The 24,480-nt window shown below is 36.3% G+C and overlaps 1 protein-coding gene across 1 annotated transcript in view; it reads left to right on the plus strand.

The window, feature by feature from the left end:
• Window positions 1-24,480, plus strand: part of htt (huntingtin) — a 688,215-nt gene that overhangs the window by 159,976 nt on the left and 503,759 nt on the right. The window contains exons 12-13 of the mRNA XM_090385445.1: window positions 791-1,022; window positions 19,846-20,010. Of these exons, the coding sequence (XP_090241571.1) occupies window positions 791-1,022; window positions 19,846-20,010 (397 nt within the window). The remainder of the gene's footprint in view (window positions 1-790; window positions 1,023-19,845; window positions 20,011-24,480) is intronic.

Consider the following 24,480-nt stretch of genomic DNA (forward strand, 5'->3'; position numbering starts at 1 on the left):
ACCTTTAATTTTCTAACATTTCTTTCACACTGTTAGAAATGTGAGGTCTTGCATTGTTGTCTAAGATAATTATCCTAGAAGCAAGTGATTCAGTTTGCTTTTTTCATTCTTCTGCCGTAATTTTTTTTTTTTTTTATGTAATACTGGCTGAACATGGTTGGTACTTGATGAACATAGGCAATTGTGATTCCTGCCTTCATATTATAAACCATGATCATCATCATCATTGTATTTACTCTTTATTGTTATTTATGATGATCTTTTTTTGGATGAAGTGACAACTGGTGCTTCCGCCCACACTGATCCTTGAGCTCAGACTTGAAATCAGAAATCCAGAATGCATCACCAATAACAATTATCGTTAAAAAAATAAATTATTTCCTTCATTTTCATAATGTGTAAGAAGTTGCTGATCTTCAGTTTACTTTCTTACTACCTGAAAGTTGGTGAGGAACTCATCTCAATGACACTTTCTTCTTTTGAATAATTTTATTTAAAATTCAATACATTAACATACTAGACTGTTGATGCAACCACACATTACTTGCCCAGTTTTTCATACAATATTTCAAAGGTCTGCCAGATAATAGATCATTTGCAAAGTTTGCATAATGCTAATGAGAAATAATGCTACAATTTATGGCCACTTCACACTACAAATGCAATAATTGAAGTTTCAGCAGCAGCAGAGCTATACAACTCAACTTCTGAAAGAAATTTTATAATCACCCTGAATTTCATATTATTTTGCTTAGAGTTTACTTATTGATTTGATTTTAATTATTTTTAGGTTGGAAATATTGGTTCCTTCTTGGATGTAGATGTTCCATTAAAGTACTGTACTCGCCTTTTAAGTTCTTCTTTTCTCTTAACTGGCTCTACTGGTAATTTAATGCCAGACAGAAATGTACGAATAAGCGTGAAATCATTAGCTTTAAATTGTCTCAGTGGAGTTTTTGTGCTCTATCCCAAAGCCTTCTTTCTGGATTTGAATAAAGATGATAATGTTGAGGAAATCAAGGGTAATTTTAAATATCTTTAAAATATTTTTGAACAATATTAAGTTTATAAAATACTGATAACAGTACAACTTTTTAAGTGTCTGCCTCTTCTAATTTCAGAATATTTCTTAATTCATCTCTTAGCAAAGTTTGTTGAAATAATATTCAGCAAAAAAACCAAAAAATATTCTGATTCTATACAAATACCATATCAGCTGTTTGATAAATCAAAAATGGATTAGGTTTATATGTTGGAAATTGAGAATAGAGCAAATTAAGCCCAATTTTTCAATAAGGTTAAATTTATGTGACTGCCAAACAGATGGATTTTAAATGAACTGGACACAATAATTTAGGCTATACAGAATATAGCTTATTGTTGAGTTGTGTTTTACTGAACTGTCTGTTAAAAAGTGACAATACATACAGACAAATAAATTATGCTAAATAAGTACTCCTTTAGCATTTTAAGAATAGAATGAAAATGAAATTTGTCTCAGTTCCAAAAAATCATACATAATCTGTATGTCTATGAATATATATGTAACTTACAAAAGAAATTAGTTTATTTTCTGTGTTGAATGTGAACATCATGAATAATTCTGTTTCATTCACATGCAGAAATCAATTTTGCACCTGTGAATGACATGACAAACAGATTTAAATCGGACAAATTTTGCTGTCTGTCGGAAGGTAACTTTTGACAGACAGCAAAACTTTTGACTATTATAGGTGTGTTGTTAGGACTGTAAGAAATTTTATAGTTGAAAAGCAGTAATGAAGATAGCCAAGAGTAGATTGAGTATGTAATGATGTTATGTAGTTTTAAAGAATGAGACCATAGTATTAGTGCAGGAGACAATATTGTATGGTTGGAATTTATAATACCTCTAGAGTGTATGGAAGGCAAGTATTTGGCAACTGGCAGTAATGGCTTTGGATTTGGTAAGAAAATATATAGAGTATTATGGGCTTGAATATAAATTTGATAATGAATAGATATATATTCTATAGATATTCTGCTTGTCTAAATTCATAACCAGTCATTTCCACAGATGATCTTCGGCAGCAATTAATTGTAAAAATTATCAAAAATTTTAAGAACCGAGACCAGATCCCAACTGTATAACAGGAGATTTAAAAAAAATAGTGATTTGCCATTGTTATTTATACTGTAGTATATCATTCCTCAAACCCACACTTAAATGTCTGACCTGAGTGCTGTATATTGCACCTTTTCACTTCTTACTCCTTTTTCTTCATTTCAGATTCTATGTACTGTGGGCCACACCATTCCAAGAAACAATTGATTAATCACTCTTGTGCTGTGCTTGTAAGCTATGGCTTTATGATGGATATCATGGCCATATAACCCCTTATGAATATGTAATGCACTTAAATTTTGATGTTATAACCATCCCATCCAGGAGTGTTTTACTCACAAGATTGTATCTTGATTTGTAACATCCTTGGTCTTTTGTTCTTTTTATGGTATTGTGTAAAAGTAGTAGCTTGTAATTACCAGTGATCCACTTTTGCTACTTTCATTTGAACCATCCTCATATATTGACTCATCACCATGAAAACTGACTCACATGGTGCCATTCTCTATTAATTGAGTGCCGTTCATACCACTGATAATTGACAGTAGGGTAAATAATGAATCAGTAGTCTGTGCACAGTGGAAATAGTACAGATGTTACAAAATAGTACAGTGCCCCCATGATTGGGGATGTTTTGTTGCTCCCTCTGATCTGTAACGATGCCCATGAACTATCTGAATGTTGTTGCAGAAGATCATTATTTATTATTCAGCATAATTATTTAAATCAGCTTGTTTAAATCAAGTTTTTATTAATTAAATTTCTGTTATTTTGAATTATTAGTTATTTTTATTTTAAATATGGCTAATGAGAAACAAACTCATAGAACGTTCATTCATATGTAGAACTATATGATTTATTCCATCCTAAGTATATTCAGTAGCAACTTAAAGGAGAAAATTTGGAAAAAACAAATGTATGACAATAGCAGTTTCATAAACATAAACACAGTTACTGACTACATAGATCAATTTGCTAAAAAAGATGCTTTTGTACAGTTTTTCTCTCCAATGAGACAGATCTTGCATCAGAGTTAAAAAATGCTTTAAATGTTTCTCTAACACAAAATGCTTGTTGCTTTACTTTTCCTCTTGTGTTGATGTATTTTTCAAAATTATATCAATGTTATTGTTATTTATATAGCATTAGCATCTAAGGCCATATTGTGCTGTGTGTGTATAATGCTTGTACTCGTGTGTTCAGAGAATGATTTACATATTTTGCAGAGTTGATAACCTTGGAATAACTTATGTGAACATTAAATATATCTTCCGTTTTCTAGCACACTGACCCAGCTGGCCGAGATGCTGAGGCCTTTGCAATTACTAATGACCTTGCACAGATTGTTCATTTACCTACAAGAATACCGGATGATCCTAACCATAGAGCCAACACGCTTGATCTTTTTCTCACAAACAACCCTTCTAGGTACACGGTCGAAGTGAGTGGTCCTTTAGGCACCTCAGATCACAACTTGGTGATTGTCTCTTCTGCAATGGAGCCTTTATCTCATGGCTATTCCCAACGTCATGTTGTTTGGCATTACAGAATGCAAAATAGGATGACCTACGAGATTTCTTTTCTTCTTTTCCTTGGTCGGATTACTGTTTCAAAACTTCTGATGTCAACGTTTGCTCAAATCGTGTCAGTGAAGTTATTCTTGTAGGAATAGAATCCTTTATTGCACACTCCACTTTAAAATCTCATCCTTTATCTGAACCTTGGTTTTCCAATAAATGTGCTAATGCCTTTCAGGAGAAGAATGTTGCATATCGTAATTGGCTTGTTTCTAATTCTTCAGTTTCATTTTCTGCCTACACCAAAGTTCGTAACAATTGTAAAGCAGTTATTAATCAATCCAAACTAGATTTTGAACAGGCTAAGAGTAGAAAATTTGCTTGTCCTAATGGTAGCCGAGCATTCTGGTCTCTTGCGAAAAGCTATTGGCTGCAACTTTTGCCCCTCTCAGCCTCCACGTCTGTCAAAACCAGATGGTTCTGTTGTCACTTCGGCCAAAGACAAAGTTGACCTGCTAGTATCCCATTTTCTTCCTCTTTCTTTCAAAACAGTCTGAACACGTGCTGCGACCAGCCAACATCCATTTACTGTCCAACTTCAAACTCACAGAACCAACTTTTCATTTTCCTTGTTTATTCATTCAACTGCCGTTTTCTGGAACAACTTTCCTTCATCTGTCTTTCCTGAAAATTCCAGGCTACAGAAGTTCAAGTCTATTGTCAACAAATATCTTCTCTCATCTTCTCAACCTCCAGCTGAAGCACAGTACTAAGTACTATAGGTTCTAATACCTCTCATGTTTGGGGTTTTCGTAAAAAATAAATAAAAAAATATATACAGTATACATATTCAAAGTGAGTCTTCAGACCAAAAGAGCAGATATATGATTAGACTATAGCATAAATGTATAAGAGTACAAAGCATGTCAATAGGCAAAAAGAACCCATAAAAAGTCTCTAATATAGCCTGTGTTATATATACCCTCTAAATAAACTTATAATTAGCAATAAAATAATATAAAATAAAATAATGATTATGAAGCTAATTATTGATAACATTGAATGGTATGTTGATGAGGGCTAGCACCATTCAGTATATCCAATCAATAATTAGCAAGGCTATCTGTTTCTGTTTGATATCTGCCTGTATAACTAGGTTCAAATTATCAAAATTGTATGCATTCTATCAATCTATATTTAAATTTAACAGCTAACAAGGCGCCTCCGTAGCCAGGTGGGAAGGAGCAGCAGTGCGTAGCACATGCTTCCTGATTAGACCGGGGTTCGCGCCCGTCACCACCAAATACGGAGGATGCGGAAAGGTTCAGAGAATGACCCTGCCTATCCCGGAGCAATATGTTGCTAATGCTCCTAAAAACCAAATAACAAAAAAAAAACAACAAAAAAACAGCTAACAGGCAAAATAACAGCTAGCCCCACAGATAGCTTTGAAACAAATATTACAGAAAATGAGAGCCAACAATAAATTTCATGTGAATTGTGATGTATTTAATGAAAAAGAAGTTCTCGCTTTATGAGTTTTCGCTTTACGAGTTCCCGGGTTTACGAGTTTTTTTCCACAAGTATCAAGCATCAACAAAATCAAAAATATGAACATTAATTGCAAAAAAACCAATGTTAAAAATTCATGAATACCGCATTCCAAACCACGTGCGTAGCTATACAATACAGTGTACCCCGCTTTACGATATTAATCAGTTCTAGAGACACCATCGTATCATTAAAATATAATGTGTACCCAATAACACATTGTGTTTTTTGGTAATTCATTTCAAGATCTTGAAAGTTGAAAATTTCACTGTATAACTAAGCTATTTATCTCTCTAAAATATCATTTTTAAGGTCACGAGCGTGACCTTTTAAAGTGCACTACCCCTTTCATCATTATCATATGTTCCCTTATAAGAATCAGTTTTAAACACCTTCATGATATTTTTCTAAAGCACATTTCTGGAGGTCACTACCATAAAACAAAAACAGTTTGCACTTTCCGGTTTATTGGGCTTTTCTGTTACTGCAAGCAATTATAAACAGGTAGTAAACTTGATGTTATTGCATTTGCAAAAATACCGATAGATGGAATTGTCTGGTTTTTTACGTTATTATGGTAAAATGTGTCTGCCCTTTACTGAAATTTTCAATCATATAAAAACAAATTTTCAGAATCTTCTCTTCATTCCTTTTTTTTAAGCTTCATAAACTTGTTACTCCACACAAATTGTGTTAATTGAAATTTGTGCTTTCCATTAAAAAATGCTTATGCATGCTATTGAAATTTATAAAGAAAAGAGAAGAATATCTTGGAAATAAATGCCTCTTGAAGCATTTCTGAAGAAGACGACTCGTTGTGCAACAAACCAACGAGTGCCTAGTCAATAATGAGTGATCAATGAGTGTGTTCATTTAGTCAATGATGATGAATAAACATTCTTTAACATTTGTAAGTCGTAACTAATTTCTTTATTATTATAATTTCCTTGATTTTACAGGCCACGTTTTCAAATAATTGAAAAATAATTTTCAAATTATTCAAATAAATTTCAAATAATTTTACAGGACACGTTTTCATTTCTTTCAATAAATCAGTCATTGTTTAAACATAAACTAATTAGCTAACTAATTTCATTGTTGATAAGATAACCCTTATTTTTAACATTGTCTATGGGAAATAAATTCCCGCTTTACGAGCTCGTTTTAGGAACGAATTAACTCGTAAAGTCGAGAACTACTTTTACTCTAATATATCTTGAGGTACAAGATTTTAGAGTTAGAAAGCATGAAGTGAAAAGAACAGAAAATAGCTTCTAATAAAGGTACTTTGGATATACCAGGAGCGTAACTGCTAGACCCTTTAGTAAGGGATCCTGGTATCACGGTAAGAAGTTAATGGATAGTCTCCAATAGGCAAAACTGGATTATTATAAAAAAACAAAAAAATACAAGTTGTAGAAATTTTAAAGAAATAATAAAATAATGATATATCAGATGTTAAAGAAATATTGAAATTAAGCAATACTGTAATAAAGAATTGCTCTTTGTAAGTGCGTAGGAGTGCATAGTACACGCTTCTTGATTAAACCGGGGTTCGAGCCCATGACCACCAAATACATAGGATATGGAAAGTTCAGGAAATGACCACCGCATATCCCCGGAGCAATATGGCCTTAGTTGCTAATGCTCCTAAAAACCAAAATAACAAATAACGATTGTCTCCGACGGTACCACGTGATTTGGTCGAAATTCTGAAGGTCACAACCATAAAACAGTAAAAACAATTAGCAGTCACCTGTTTATTGGGCTTTTTGTTAGTGGAATCTTTCATAAACGGACAGTAAACTTGATCTTACTGAATTTGCGAAAATACCGACAGCTGGAATTCTATGGGTTATTATGGTGGAATGTGTTTACACTTCCATGAAATCTTCATATAAAAAATTAATTTTCAGATCTTCTCTTCATTCCTATTTTTAAAGCTTTGTAACTCGTTACTCGGTTCTCACTTGCATGTATTGTGTTACTTGCAATTTGTGTGTGCCATGTTCTTTGTTATTGATTGCTTATCTTTTTACTGTTTTAAATTTTAACTCCCGCCCACAATTGTCATTGTACAGAAATGTTAACTAGTTAGTATGTACCTATTACAGTATTTATTAATTATTCCGATTATCACGTATATTCTTCCAATTTTCACGTATCATTTAATTTTTAATTGGTAAGTTACTCTTAAGTAAGAGTATTGCTGTTCTTTTTCATAATTTGGGTGGATGACCTCTGAAGAAGACACAGAAATTATGAATGATACTGCAATGCTATTTCTACCTTGGTCGTTCTTTTCAAAAATCTGCTATTTCTACCTTGGTCGTTCTTTTCAAAATTTACATTTTTTCAAAATTCGCACTTTGTTTATAACGTTACATTTTTCTTTTCCGTTCTTCCCCCTTTAATCAACATATATCGCTCCCAGGGTACACGGTATTTTCATTATTAGCATTAGTTAAATTATAGATTTATACCTACTGCATTCTACACATAACATTAAAAATAATTTTATATATACAGTGGTACCTTGGTTTGCGAGCATAATTCGTTCCGGAAACGTGCTCGTAATCCAAAGCACTCGTATATCAAAGCGAATTTTCCCTTAAGAAATCATGGAAACGTGCTCGTAATCCAAAGCACTCGTATATCAAAGCGAATTTTCCCTTAAGAAATCATGGAAACCCAGTTGATTTGTTCCAAAACTCGAAAATATTCATATACTGTAAAAATGATTAATACAAAATACATACATACCTTTTCATATTTTTAATATTTAAATTGAATGTACGTAAAGCAATCGGATTTATGGTAGGACCACTTTCACTGTCACAACAGAATCACTGCTATCTGTTGACTCTTTTTTTTGTGCGACTTTAACAAGGAACCTCTCCAATGACACTTTGCCTCCTCTTGAGGATTTCACGGAAATATGACATTGCATTGTCGTTAAACAGATTCATCGCTAGCACTATTACAAAATGAGGAGACACGCTTGATACAAATAAACAAAGCTGCGCGCATGTAGCAACTGAATAAACAACACCGTAAAGGCAGAGACACACTATTAACACCTCACATTTTACTAAAGCACATTTCTAGGGGTTACTACCATAAAACAATAAAAACAATTTCCAGTTGCGTTTCTGCTAGTGGAATCTGTTATAAACTGGTAGTAAACTCTATCTAATTGCATTTGCGATTATACCGATACGTAACTGGAATTGTGTTGGTTTTTACGTTATTATGGTGAAATGTGTTTCCCCTTCACCGATATAAAACACATAAATGCATTTTCAGAATCTTCTCTTCATTCCTATCGTGTTGCGGTGATTCCGGTCCGACTGCTATTTCTTGTAAACACAAAGGCCAATAGTGCATAAGCGAATTCAGTTCGTGTTATATAAGATATCGTTCCCCTATTTATAAATCGAGTATGATCGAATTCGTGTAGTGTAAACACGTGTTATACGAGGACTGACTGTACTTGTATTGCAAGACCTAGCTCGTTTATAAAGTTAAAATTTATTAAAAATTTTTGCTCGTCTTGCAAAACACTCGTAGACCAAGTTACTCGCAATCCAAGGTACCACTGTATATATATATATATATATATATATATATATATATATATAATTACTATATATCCAATATATTGGAATAGTGCTGAAAGACAATTAGGTTTAAATATTAAATGGCGTAAGTATTGTAAATATTGGCTCCAGTGTTAATGCTATTTGTCTGTGGACAATTAGACACTACACGTGCATGGACCCCTCGACGTGGGCACCTGTATGTGGTGAGGGGACCTCCCAGTGACGCTGCTGGACTTCCAGACTAGCATCACTGGGATCTAACGCCCACAGCCCAGGTTCCAGGCTTACATCAATGGAATCCGGCATGTTTGCTGTGCGCTGCGACCCATGGAAATTCGGAAAGGGGAATCCGGGTGGTTGAGGGGCCCAGCTTCAATACACCACTTTGGCCCCTGCTTCGACAGGGTGGTCCTGGAAGGCCCGGCTAGGATCAATCGGCTAGTAGGCTCGCCTGCGAGGGTCAACCGTGTCAATGCCACGCCCCTACCTTCATGGTCCGAGGGACAGGATTCAGGCTGGCGGCGGTGCGGGTATAGTGTCTGGGTAGCCCTAGCGTTCCACTCCCGAGCGCATTTATTGCATGCCGGTTAGTGGGCGTCCCTTTGGGCTCCGTGGTGGGTGGGGAGCCCGGGCACTGAACCACTTCAAAACTTCATGAATCCTGATAAATATATTTCTTCTGTGGCCCCAACCCGGTCCCTATCTGAAAACAGAGACGGAGAGGCAGATAGCATTATTGCTACAAAGAGGCAGCGAACCGAACTACCATCAGGGCCTGTCCCAAGGTTCTTAATTATGCACTCAACGAATGAAACACCGATTGGTAAAATGTCACCCTTTTTTATACAAAAAGGGTTGGATGTGTTAGCAGGTTCACCCAAGTCAGTTAAGAGGCTCCGTTCTGGGGACCTCTTGATTGAAACAAAAAATGACAGGCAGTCTGAACATCTACTCCGAGTAACATCAATCGGAGGAATCCCTATAACAGTGACACCACACAGAACACTCAATTCATCGAGAGGTGTCATTTCGGAGTGGGACCTTCTCGACGTAACCGAGGAGGAAATCTGCTCTGAATTAAAACCACAGGGAGTTACTGCCGTCAAGAGAATTACTGCGTGAAGGGATGGAAAAATTGTTAAAACCAGGAGCGTTATCCTGACTTTTAACTCTCCTAAACCTCCTGACGAGATTAAAGCTGGATACATCAACTGTTCAGTGCGTCCATACGTTCCGAACCCTTTACAGTGTTTTAAATGCCAGAAGTATGGACATTCTCAAATGGCCTGCCGTGGAGTCCTTGCATGCACTCGATGCGGTGCAAAGGACCACGAAACAACAGCATGTTCAGCCGCAAAACCCACCTGTATTAACTGTGAAGGCGAACACCCGGCCTACTCACGAGCATGCCAGAGGTGGAAAGAAGAAAAAGAAATTCAACGGCTGAAGGCAGAGCTAAATATATCATACCAGGAGGCAAGGAAATTGGTCAAACCCCTGATATCAACAAACCTACCTACGCCCAGAAGGTAGCAGGGAGATGTTCCGTCGGAACTCAGACGTACATGACCATTCCTCCAAAGGAGTCTTTCACTCCCATCGCGCATTATCTCTTAAGTTCTCAAAAACCTGCACAGAAGGACCAATCAGCTGCCACTCCTATATCGGTACCTCCTAATGCTCCACAAGTAACAAAGGTAATTATGAAAGAAAAGAATAAGAAAGGGGAAGTCCCCCCTAGTACCCAAGAAAAGATGGATGTCGAGCAGAAGGAGGTACCCGAAGATTCAGTCTTGGAACTCTTTGCGGAGGAAGAAATGGACACGGGACAGCGTCCATTCTTCCCCAAAAAAGACTATCCTACGTGGCCATTCGTTTTTGAGCCACGATGGGAAAATCTGTACAACACCCGTAAGACTGCCAATCGTCCTTTTGGTATTCGTCTCCAAGAGCTACTCAATGAACTTAATATTAAGGTAGAAAAGGTTGCCCAAACACCAAAGCAACCCCTTCCACCCTGGCATGCTCATGTTCCAACGTGTGACTTCTCCCTTAGAAATTGGGGAAAGTCGGACACTCCATCATCTGTCTACCTGCAGCTTTATTCAGCACACCGAGCTGAACATTCTGACTTCGCGCCAGTTTACACAGACGGTTCGAAGTCGGAATCATATGTGGGATCTGCCGCTGTCTTTACAGACAGCACTACATTGGAGCAGATTCCTTCTGAATGTAGCATATTTACTGCAGAGCTGCACGCTATTGAGTTAGCCTTGGATCACATTAGTGAATGCCAATACCAACGGTTCATTTTATACTCTGATTCTCTAAGTGTTTTACAGGCCTTAATAACTGTGAGATATAATTCTCATCCAGTTCTGTCTAGCATTCAGCAGAAGATTCACTTCCTCCGTGAATGTGAATATGATATCTGCTTCTGCTGGATTCCTAGCCATGTTGGGATTAGTGGAAATGATTTGGCTGACACCGCAGCCAAATCAGCAGTTCCTTATTACTGGGAACTGCTGTTAGTCCCCTCTACAGACTACAGGCAAATAATACACGAAAAAATACACTCCCAATGGCAGGATTCGTGGAATAGACAGACTGCGAATAAATTATATCATATAAAGCCTGTAACTGAACCATGGCAGTCTAGACTGTGCAGGAATCGTAAGGAGGAAGTTGTTCTTGCCCGGACCCGCATAGGACATAGTCATTTGACTCATTCATTTTTGCTGAGGGCTGATGACCCTCCTATGTGTTGAGTCCTGTGGCACAGTTTTATCCATGAGACACATTTTAATTGATTATCCAGATTTTAGCAATATCCGTTTTACCGCTTTTAATCATCTGACTGAGCCGTATACACTCAGTCAGATTTTATCCGACAATGACAATGTGTCTGCTGTTTTTAGCTTTTTAAAATCAATAAATATTTTTGCTCGTATATAAAATTTACATTTTTCTTTTATATATTTGTTATACCTTTGGACATAGTGACCTAACTATTTAGGTCACTGAAAGTTTAAACTTTTTTATAAATGACATGGTCTTGGTGCATTATAGCCTTAGTAGCTAATGCGCCAATAAAATCAAAACCAACCAACCAACCAACCAACCGTGCATGGGTTGTATATGTACTTAACTTATTTATACATTTTTCTTTTTAAATTGTTGTACTACTTGGGAGCATCAGGTTTGTAGTGACCCCAAGCAACCCGCTAGTTATATTTAAACCTAGCCCTGGTATGGATAGCCTTACATATAAAATATAAGATACATATAATGATACATATAAAAACAACAAAATTAATGAAATTTTAAAGAAAGCTGGAGAAATTGGCAAAAGCTAGTGAAAATTAACGAAAATTAACATTCTTCCTCATAGCCATATCTGTGCTACTCCTCAGCGGCTTTGAGCAGACATATAGCCATACTAGAGGAATGTATTATACATACCCGTTTCTGTAATCTCTATACCAGTTTTGCTGGGTTAATTACTTGGTGGATAATTTGGAATTATAAGAGTAATCTTATTGAATAAATGTACTTATTTTTATATAAGTACTTAATTTTAAATAAACAGGGTGGTTTTCGTATATTACAGCAAACTGTGATAGGAGATTCAAAGCCCTACGGGTATGTAACAGATTGAAATACAGCCAGGCCTCGCATAACGCAAGTTCGATTAACGCGATTTTCAGTTAGCACTATATAAAAAATTATACCACATTTCACTTTACACGATGCAAATTTCCAGTTTATGCGATAGTTGAAAAAGATTTGAATCGCGCGTTAAGCTTACCGCGAGTTGTATGGTCAATAAACAAACGTTTGCCTGCTGCCCGCCTCACTATGTTCCATTAATCATCAGAAGAAGACGTGTTACTTGTTTGTCACCTGCTAATAAAGTCAATGCACACTTGCATAAAAAGTCAAAATTTTTAAATGAGCCAGATGAAAATGTTACCAAGGAGATAATGGTAAAAGAATCAGATGAAATCTTTCGTATCGCATAGAATCTCAAACAAAAGGTTTGAGGTTCTCTGTGATATTTATTTTGCCTGGGCCCAGAGAAGATTGTTGTCGGCTATCGGAAATTGATTGATGAAAAGAGAAAGTCAACACTGTTCAAATATTTCCGCAACAGTCATTTCTTCATTGTGTATTTTGTCAGAGGTTCCCAAACTTTCTCGGTTCACAGCACCCTTAGTGTCTCAGTAATTTTTTCAAGGCGCATCCAGACCAAAAGAAATACATAACAATTCCGTTTAGTAGTTAGGTCCAAACAGCTTAATAAGAAATGCTGAAACTGTGAACTACCTCAAGCTAGTAGTTCGCGCTGCGTCCGACAGATGTCGAGTATCGCTGTGTTTCCCTCGAAAATTTAAAATATTCCACGGCGCACAGTTTGGGAACCGCTGTTTTATGCAATAAACATTTAATTCCATAATTATTTTCATTATCTTTTACATTGTATACAGTTAAAAAGTTATTTAAAAAGTATTTTTAAAATTCTTTATGGACATTCCAGAAGGTCAAGGACCAATTACAATTTTTCCTATTGATTATTATATTCGATTAACGTGTTTCTGTTTTGCGCGAAGTGCTTGCGGGACGAATTAATCACGTTAATCGAGGCCAGCCTGTATCATAGTATATCACCTCCATGTCCTGTGGTGGTCAGTCTGAAAATATTCAATTTCTTGCCAAAGTTTAGATTTTATGTGTGTATGGTACAGTTTATTGCGCAGTCGTATCAGGTTTTAACCGTGGGGCTTTACACTGTAGAGGGATTTGTATTGAAGAATGAAAGATTTTCTGGTAGTTCCCTTTTTTTTTGGTGTTTTCCATGATGTCTATTTCATTGGTGTATATCACCATAGCCATACTAGCCATCATGGAAAACACCAAAAAAAAAAGGGAACTACTAGAAGATCTTTCATTCTTCAATACAAATCCCTCTACCTTTATGGGTTGAACAATAGGTTCAACCCATAAAGGTAAAGCCCCATGGTTAAAACCTGATAAGACTGCACAATAAACTGTACCATACACACATAAAATCTAAATTTTGGCGGGAAATTGAATATTTTCTAAGACACTTCCAAAAACACAACTTTACCAATATCACCAATATGACTACAAGATATACAATTTAATAAGTATTAAGCAAAAAATCAAAAACCTACAAAACAAGTTCTTTATCACCAATATAGACAAAGCTAATAATAACTTCAGTATCATTTGTAAGAGATTCTATATAGACACCCTAAAACAGGAATTGGACCACAGTGACACATATAAGTTCATCAGCCCCACCCCAAACATAATCAGTAAAAAACTAATAATAAAAAAAAAAAGTAAAGTGCAGCCATTTTATCAACCCACTGCAGGATGGAAGCCTCCTCAACAATTCATGCTGAGGGAAATGGACCATAATCTGCCACGCTGGTCCAGTGCGGGTTGGCAGATCGACCGTATTCAGCAGTCGGGCTTGAACCCCGATCTACTCAAAGAGCATGTGCTACTGCACTCCCACTCCTGCCCACTCAGCTACGGAGGCATACACAAGAAAATTAAATTAAAAATGGACAACACCCTATATCCATACATTTACTGGATTCCCAAATTCCACAAAGACCCTACAGGGAAAAGGTTCATCACCACATGCAGAAACAGCTACAACAATATGACTAGCAAAATAATGGAATCCAAATTAAATATTATAACTAGCAATATCACATATGCAAAATTTATCTCCAATAACAGACAGTACAATGAATATATTAGAAATAACATCATCACCAATATATACACACATATAACTTCAAAAACTTGTTCACTAGTATATCACACGACAATTTGATAAAAGTATGATCCGAATATTACATAGAATACAAGATAAACTAGGATGTAAAACACAGTACTGGAAAGACCTTATCAACCTTAATGTGAAAAACAATTACATACAGATGGGCAATAGCATCTATGTGCAAATAAGAGGCGTGGCTATGGGTTCAAGTAGTTCATGCTCCATAGCCAACGTCTATTTGCACTTTTATGAAAATAAATATAAAGACATCACATACTACAAGTACATAGATGATGTACTAGTCATCAGCCATACAGATTTCGACAACATAGCTAAAAAAATCTATCCTGAAGATTTGACTATAGAAAGAACCAACACAGAAAGCAACCTACAAGCCATCTACCTAGATAGTCAAATCACAATAACAAATGATTTTGTATACACCAAACACTACGATAAAAGAGACCTGATCGGCTTCCCAGCAATTAAACTAACCAACTGGGAAACTAAATTAGCCAAAAATATACATGGAAACGTTATCAGAAACCAAACGAACATAATTATACACATATGTAATAGCCCAGAAAGCATTAAAACAGCTTTAATAAAACTGAAAAATACCCTTATCAAAAACAAAATACCTGACAATTACATCAGACATCATATAAATGCAACCGCACAAGGTAAACTCATACAGCAACCAACTCACATTAGTCCTGATAGTATCGTAGAAAAAATATTTTTCCACGGAACATGAATAACTCTAATCAGAGTTATAATTTGGCCCTCTTTTGAACCCCAGGTTATTTGCGCATAGGTGTGGCTCAACACCTATCCGCACGGTACCTGGACGTCCAAATTCATAATTCCCCATAAGCAGAGTTATTAACACCAGGAATGTAAATACACAGGTCTACATCACCATACAGGTATAATGCATTTCCACTAAATCGAGATTTATTTACAAGTACGGAAACACAGAGTTAATAGAGGCTGTATATATTTGTAAATAGTTATCCCCAAGGGCACATACAGGGCTGTCATGCCTTAGATAAGTGTTGCCAGTCCACACCCTACGGATAACACATTTAATTTAAATTTAATTTTAATAACTATCACCCTATCTTTTCCCATTTTATTTTAATAAATACCATGTCAATTATTACCATTTATTTCTATCATTTTTAGCATGGTTAGATATCATATTGTATCTGCTTCCCACAATAATACAACAAGCTCTAAATTACAATCAACACCAGCCCATGCTCAGGAATGCAAAGAATGTGACGTTGCCGTAGGCAACGTCACATTCTTTAACTATCACGCCACGGTCAAAACCTGATATGACTGCGCAATAAACTGTACCATACACACATAAAATCTAAACTTTGGCAGGAAATTGAATATTTTCAGACTGTGATAGGAGATTCGAAGCCCCGTAGGGCTTTGAATCTCCTATCACAGTTTGCTGTAATATACGTAAACCACCCTGTTTATTTAAAATTAAGTACTTATATAAAAATAAGTACATTTATTCTATAAGATTACGCTTATAATTCCAAATTATTCACCAAGTAATTAACCCAGCAAAACTGGTATAGAGATTACAGAAACAGGTATGTATAATACATTCCTCTAGTATGGCTATATGTCTGCTCAAAGCCGCTGAGGAGTAGCACAGATATGGCTATGAGGAAGAATGTTAATTTTCACTAACTTTTGCCAATTTCTCCAGCTATCTTTAAAATTTCATTAATTTTGTTGTTTTTATATGTATCATTATATATATCTTATATTTTATATGTAAGGCTATCCATACCAGGGCTAGGTTTAAATATAACTAGCGAGTTGGTTGGGGTCACTACAAACCTGATGCTCCCAAGTAGTACAACAATTTAAAAAGAAAAATGTATAAATAAGTTAAGTATATATATATATAATAAAAATATAATATATATTATATTTTTTTTCTTTTGTATTGGATTATCATTTCGCTCTACTGGTTTGCCATGCTATTGGCATACATTTTATTTCAGTTTATCTCATGCAACGTTTAGTGGAAGGTGCATATTTGCTGCCAATGATGTTTGCCTTACTAATTTTATGTTTATTTTTATCTTTAGTTTCATCCTTATGTTTTCATTTTAATTTTTTAAACTTTAGATTAGATTATATACAGTTGCGAACAAAAAAACTGCATCCCTTGTGAATTTTGCAAATAATGTGTTTTGCGCTGCATTGTGGGTTGCAGAAATGTTCAAAATGCATTTGTTAGATGGGATATATATACCACTGTGAATGAAATCTAATAAAATTAAATGCATAATTAATGGAAATATGAGAAATCATGTTTCAGACCATATTCCGAAAGCTGTCTTCGGATAGTTCTTGCACTTGTTTCAACACCAGAGGCCATCTCAAAGTCCAGTTTTATATCAGGAGTACTAGCATGGCGATTACGAATGTATAGCTGTTTCAAATATCAATCTTGGGAAGCTTGGAAATCACTCTCTTACAGTCTGATCCAGGTCTTATCTTCACATCACCGGTTTCACGCTTTAATTTCAGCACCCGGGATACTGTTGACTGGTGGCAGCCTATTTTATCAGTGATAGCACGTGTAGAAAGCCCTTCCTGGGACAGAGCAACAGCTACACTTTTTTTTTCTTGATGTCAACTGAATATATGGAGCCATGTTTACACCTCTGCAAAACAGGATACTAATGAGCATGTATACCCTTCCAACACCGTATTTATAGAAACTGTTGATGTAATATCTTGCAAGTACTGTCTGATGCAATAGAAGCATTATCTGATGCAATACCTTTGCTTTGCAACAGACAAAATGACTGTAATCAAACAATATCTTATACGTTTCGCTACAAATGTTACTTTTTTTAAAGTGATGCAGCTTTTTTGTCCACCACTGTATATGTATATATGTATTTATTATTTTATTTGTTTATTATTTTTTTTATCTTTCCAACAGGATTTAAACATTTATTAAGACTGCTGCATTAACTTACTTAATGCAGCTGTCTTAATTCTGGCAGCAGAACAGACTTCATAAAAGTTGCATTGATATTGTATGACTTTCAAACAGATTACATCATAAAAATGATGTTGTTTGTTTTGAAAGATAATGAAACATATTTAAAGATTTATCAATAGCTAAACATTTTGGCAATGTAATATTATTATTATTAGCGATATGGTGCAAGGAAGCCTGAGGCTTATGCTGCACCAGCCAAAAAAAAAAAAAAAAAAACAATCTGAATTACCCTGCAAGAGAGAGAGAGAGAGAGAGAGAGAGAGAGAGAGAGAGAGAGAGAGAGAAAGTAGAAGGAAATCACCAAGAAAGAGAGGAATGATGATATCCAGCTCAGGATCCCCTGGGTGTGCCAAGCCAATACTCACCAGATGTTGAGCCCCTGGGGTTCTGTGTCATATCTAAGAGTGAATCTGCCAGTTGCACTACCCAGTAGATTCAAACAGTCATGTTCGAAAGCAGTGCAATGCCAGGGCAATTCATTGTCATGATTTGTTCTGTGGTTCAAGGCCTCATTTTCTCTATCCTACTTATGGCATTCACATTAATGCAGTCATGGTAAAGGAAAATGTCCCCATTGGCCATTTAGAGAGAGAGAGAGAGAGAGAGAGTCTGTTATTTAACATGCAGAATATTGACCTGGAAAAAATGTTCTCAAGTACATGATGATTTGAAGTTTTTGTGAGTCACCTTTCCAGGACACCTGAAAATTGGGGACATTGCAGGGACAAATAATTTTCTGGGTACAGGATAGTCAATTCTGTAGTTGTCTGGTAACCCATCTTTAAGAATTCCATTTTGGATGGTTTCATGTTTAGACAAGTAATAAATGGTGAAACCACTATATTTCACAGATGACAGATACTGATGTGATGTTACCAACAGAATTATTGAAGACATAAGTACTGTCAAATTTTTTAATAAAATTATCAAAAACATGTGTAGCTAGAACAATGAAATGAATGTGTTCCGGTTTTGATTGAATCCAAATGATACAGTCAAATTTGCAAATTTGTAAAATCTGTAAATCAAATATGTAAATAATGTGGCCATATTTCAACAGAGTTCAAAATTACAGATACTGTATGGATATGACATGTCATTGCACATGGCTGGTACTGATATTTTATGATAATGTATAAATCAACCCATAGTATTTAGTACTGTATGGATTGAAGTTGAGAAGACAAAAGATACTTGTTGATGTTAGACTTGAATTTCTGTAGATTGTAATTTTTGGGAAATACAAATGAAGGAAGCTTGTTCCATTAAACAGAAAAAAGAAAAACCGTGTGTGTGTGTTTGTGTCTGTGTGTGTCTGTGTGTGTGTGTGATGTACAGAGGAAGCAATATTTGTGATCTGCTTATTCATAGAGAGAGAGATATTGCCAGGGTAATTTGCAACAAGGTTATGTGATCATGTCTTAGAGATCTGAGTGCTATGAAAGGTAAGAACGATAGCAGTAGGCTCTCTTTTTTGAAGAACAGGACTAAGTTTTAGAAGAATTGAAATTAACTAAGTTATCTTTGCCCAATTGGAGAATTAGTTGTTTTTTCTTTCAAGAGCAAGGTTTCTGAACTGGAAGGTGGAATGTAGTGTATTGCTATCAGCAAAACTATGGCCATGATTTCTAGTCAGCAGGAGAAGATTATTAATGTACAAGAGGAAAAGGGTGAAAGAAAACTGAACCTTGGGAAACACCAGCATTAGTTGAGAAGTTAGATGGTAGTGAGTCATCTACCATCACCCACACTGAGAAGTTGGAGAGAAAATTGGCTACCTAATTTGATGAAATGATATTTAGCATTCCATAAGATAGGAGCTTGTTTAACAGACCATTATGCTGAGTTTGATCAGAGCCTTGATATCAATGCAAATGCTTGAATTTTGCTAAACACTCATCAAATTTGTTAAAAGATGAATGACAGAAGCCAAGCTATCACCAGTGGATTAACACTGGCAGAATCCATATTGTTGATCATTGATATAAACTTATGTATGATATCAATCAAATTATGTATGATATTATTGATATCAACAATGTAATAAGTGTCAACTTATTACATTGTCTTTGGAACATTTTCTGAGTAAATTTATTTTTAGTATAGAATATTTTTGATTATTTAAATGGCTAATAGTATATTATTTTTTGTGTACAAATATATATTTTTAATTTTTTTTTTTTTTTTTTTTTTTTGTATAGGTGAAGAAGATATTCAGAAAATTTCAGATATATTATTGTTTAGTAGCCATCCTGATCCTCATCTTAAAGGTTATACAGCACTACTTGTGGGAAATTTTTTAAATCATGCTTTGTTTGAAGCTGGAGGTATGTGGGAAAAGTGGTCACATGCCCATGGAGGATCTGGTAAGGAAAGCTTTCATCGCCTAATCTATAAATAGCATTTCAGTTATGAATAGGTATATATTATAATTATAAATAATATATGAGTTTTAAAAAAATAAATAAAACTAACTCATATAAGCAAAAGTAAGCAAACCAAACTCAAGATGCTATTGGCATGTAGAGGGGATGGGAGAAGAAGAAGATTAGCTTAAAAGATTTTTGAAGGAGAAAGGGCAAAAATAAAGAAACCCAACGTTGAGAACCATGTTTGTCTGGTAAGTGTCCAAACAAACCAGTTTCTCCGTGCATTCTCAGTAAGCGTATGGTGCTTGTTATCAGTAGTGGCAGTAGAAGTCGAGAACAGTATACTGATTGACATATAGGCATGACAGACGATGTACTGATTTGTGCATAAACACAACACACAATAACATCATAGCATTAAGTGATTGATTGATGTTATGATACACATATATATAAAGACTCTCTCTTTCTTTTCCGAACCTAACCTTTAAAGTTAGGTAAGGAAACCTTTTCCTGTTATTTCTTAACCTAACATTTAAGGTCAGGTTATGAATTGTAATGGAAAATAAAGAAACCTTGGTAAAATTTTATCACTACCATGTAACAACCTTTTTTCACTAGCCTGCTTGAATCCATCCCGAATTAGTGGCATAAACTAACAACCTTTTTTCACTAGCCAAAAATGAAACTCTATTAAAAAACCTACACTAAAAACAACATTTAAAAGCTGCAATTAAAACACAACTAAAAACTGCTGATAGTCTGGAGTGTGCACCCTGTTCTGAGTTTTGCTGAAATCAGTAAACCTTTTCCTTTTTTCCTAGCCTTGAGGTTGTCACAGACATTCTCCCAGATATGCCAGACAAGTTGTACTTGCTATGAGTCTAAAACACTGATGGAATTGATATTCGGGTGACATTCAAGTCAAGTGGACCCAATTTCGGTGAAGTCCAGATGGTCTGTGACAGCTAAATCCTCTGCTTGCACCTTCACGATGGTGGGACTGTTAGTAATCCTGGGTATAACCCCCATGCACATGCACACGATGGGTGAACCAGGTATGAACCAACGTAAGCAGGGGTCGAGGTGTGTTACCAGGTAATACTAGGTGCAATCAACCGGTGCAATACCACCACTTTGTTTATTGGAGGCTTGAAGTGGTGGAACCCATGTTTAGTCTCCAGAGTAAGTTCCGATCAACTCTTCCCCATCTATTCCATCATGCTGTATGACTGATGACATTTGAGGTTATGATGAACATCATGGCAAGGTCCAATCTTCCTTGCATTTCGAGGGTACATCTCTAAAACGGTGTTTGCAGGCCGGCCGCCAGTTAGTACACCAAACCGAACCTATTGGTAACTCTTTAGGAGGCTTCCTGATCAAGTAGTGTATAAATCTTGCTACCTCTACTTTGCCATATAGTGACTGGAGAGAGTCCGAGTAGCGTATATTCAGGGGGGGGGGCATTGTCGAGGCCATGTTATGTCAAGGATCTGGGTATATTCTTACCATATGTACACCACATCCAAAAATTTCACTGTTTCATACAGCATGTCCCCCCATCTCCACTTTTTCTTACTATTAAATACACCATGATTTGTCAAACTAATAGAGTAAGCTTATCTGCGAAAAGATCTAAACCTCCCAAATACTTCCTAGTTCGTTTCACAAATATACGTGGTCTCAGTTCAGATCTCAACGATGTTCATTTCCACTTGCAGTCCACCAAACCCCATATACTTTTTCTGACAGAATCTCAGTTATTGGTTGATTCAACTACTGCTCATCTCAATTGTTCTGTATGATTCCTTTTGCCTCAAAGGTGGTACTTGTGCATATATATGTCTATTCCGATATTCCCTGTGAGAGACTTGGAAATTTGGAATCTCCTCTATTCGATCTTCTCTGGCTTAAAATCTCTCTACCTCATTGTGTCAAATTCATTTGTTGTCTCTACCATTCTCTCATTTCCACTAATCACTTGGAGCCCTTTCACTTCCTCTCTTTGGAACTTGACTTGCTCCAGTACAACTTTCCTAAGAGCGAGGTAATTTTCCTTGGCGATTTTAATGTTTACAACTCCAGCTGGCTTCCATTTTCTAGTCACACTGACCCAGCTGGTCGAGATGCTGAGGCTTTTGCAATTACTAATGACCTTGCACAGATTGTTCATTTACCTACAAGAATATCAGACAATCCTAACCATACAGCCAATACGCTTGATCTTTTTCTCACAAACAACCCTTCTAAGTACACTGTCGAAGTGAGTAGTCCTTAAGGCACTTCAGATCACAACTTGGTGATTGTCTCTTCTCCAATGGAGCCTTTATCTCGTGGCTATTCCCAACGTCGTATTGTTTGGCATTACAAGAATGCAAAATGGGATGACCTGCGAGATTTATTTTCTTCTTTCCCTTGGTCGGATTACTGTTTCAAAACTTCTGATGTCAATGTCCGCTCAGATCGTGTCAGTGAAATTATTCTTGTAGGAATGGAATCCTTTATCCACTTTTTAAAATCTCATCCCTTATCTAAACCTTGGTTTTCCGATAAATGTGCTAAGGCTGTTCAAGAGAAGAACGTTGCATATCATAATTGGCTTGTTTCCAATTCTTCAATTTCATTTTCTGTCTATGCCAAAGCTCACAACAATTGTAAAGCAGTTATTAATCAGTCCAAACTAGATTTTGAACAGGCTAAGAGTAGAAAACTTGCTTCTTGCCCTAATGGTAGCTGAGCCTTCTGGTTTCTTGCCAAAGCTATTGGCCGCAACTTTTGCCCCTCTCAGCTTCCACCTCTGTCAAAACCAGATGGTTCTGTTGTCACTTCAGCCAAGGATAAAGCTGACCTTCTAGCATCTCATTTTTCTTCCAACTCATGTATTAATGATCTTGGTAAAACTCCTCCCACCATTCCCGAAAAGCTCCATTCAATGCCTCCTGTGGTCTTCCATCAAAAGTATGTCAGAAGGATTTTGACGAATCTTGATGCTAAGAAAGCGCCAGGTCCTGATGGTATTTCTCCACTTGTTCTCAAAACCTGTGCTCCTGAACTTACTCCTGTTCTTTGCTGCCTTTTTTCACTTTCTTATTACAAAGGTGTTTTTGCTTCTGCTTGGAAATTTGCTCATATCCAGCCAGTTCTTAAAAAAGGGTGACAAATCCCTCCCATCCAATTATCGTCCCATTGCAATTACTCTGCTCTTTCTAAAGTAATGGAGAAATCGATTAACCACCAGCTCTTAAACTATCTAGAAACCTTCCATCTGATCAACAACCGCCAGTATGGATTCTGTTGTCAATCCACTGGTGATATGCTACCAGTGGATTGACAACTGGCTTATGTTACCCATTTATGGACAAATTCAATGGAAAAATTTGGGGAAACGCAACCAGTTGCTCTTGACATCTCAAAGGCTTTCGATCGTGTTTGCCATAAAGGCTTTCTAAACAAGCTTCCATCTTATGGTTTGCCAACTGTTTTTTGTAATTGGTTATACTTCACTGAGGGTGATGGTAGATGGCTGTCTGTGTTCTAACTTCTCCATTAATGCTGGTGTCCCCCAAGGTTGAGTTCTTTCCCCCACTCTTTTCCTCTTGTATATTAATGTCCTTCTTCTATTGACTGGAAATCCTATCCATAGTTTTGCCAATGATAGCACATTGCATTCCACTTTCCATGTTGAGAAACCTTCTCTGCTCAATCAGCTTCAACTTCTCTAATATCCACTACCAATTCCTTAAATGCCGATATCCAGATAATTCTCCAGTGGGGCAAAGACAACTTAGTTGATTTCAGTCCTAAAACTTAGTCTTGTCTTATATCTCGCAAAAAGGATTCTTCTGCTCCTATGTTTATCTTTGGTGACACTCTGATTTCTAGGCAAAATGATATATCTCTTTTGGGGATTACCCTGACTTATAATCTCTCTCTTGGCACAAGCACATTACAAATATTGCTTCCTCTGCATCTAAAAAAACTTGGTTTTCTCTTTTGCTCTCAGCATTACTTTTCTTCCAAACAGCTGTTCACTCTGTACAAATCGCAAATCCACCCGACCATGGAATACTGTTCCTACACCTGGGGCAGTGCCCCAAAACCTCTCTCAGGCTTCTAAATTCCATTCAGAAGAGAGCAGTTAGGTTAATTAATGACTCCTTTCTAACAGAGTCTCTCCACTCACTGTCTTATAGACATACTGTTTCTGCTGCATGCCTTTTCTACAGATACTTGCATGGGCACTGTTCTTCTGAATTGGGTTCTATAATTCCCGCTCTCTCTTTCAAAACAGTCTGAATATGTGCCGCCACCAACCAACATCCATTTACTGTCCAACTCCAAACTCCCAGGACCAACTTTTCATCTTCCTCGTTTATTCATTCAACTGCCGTTTTCTGGAAGAACCTTCCTTCATTCATATTTCCTGAAAATTACCGTCTACAGAAGTTCAAGTCTAATGTCAAC

This window comes from Mastigoproctus giganteus, chromosome 11 (assembly GCF_048544385.1).
Source record: "Mastigoproctus giganteus isolate SK-2022 chromosome 11, ASM4854438v1, whole genome shotgun sequence".
Classification (NCBI taxonomy): domain Eukaryota; kingdom Metazoa; phylum Arthropoda; class Arachnida; order Uropygi; family Thelyphonidae; genus Mastigoproctus; species Mastigoproctus giganteus.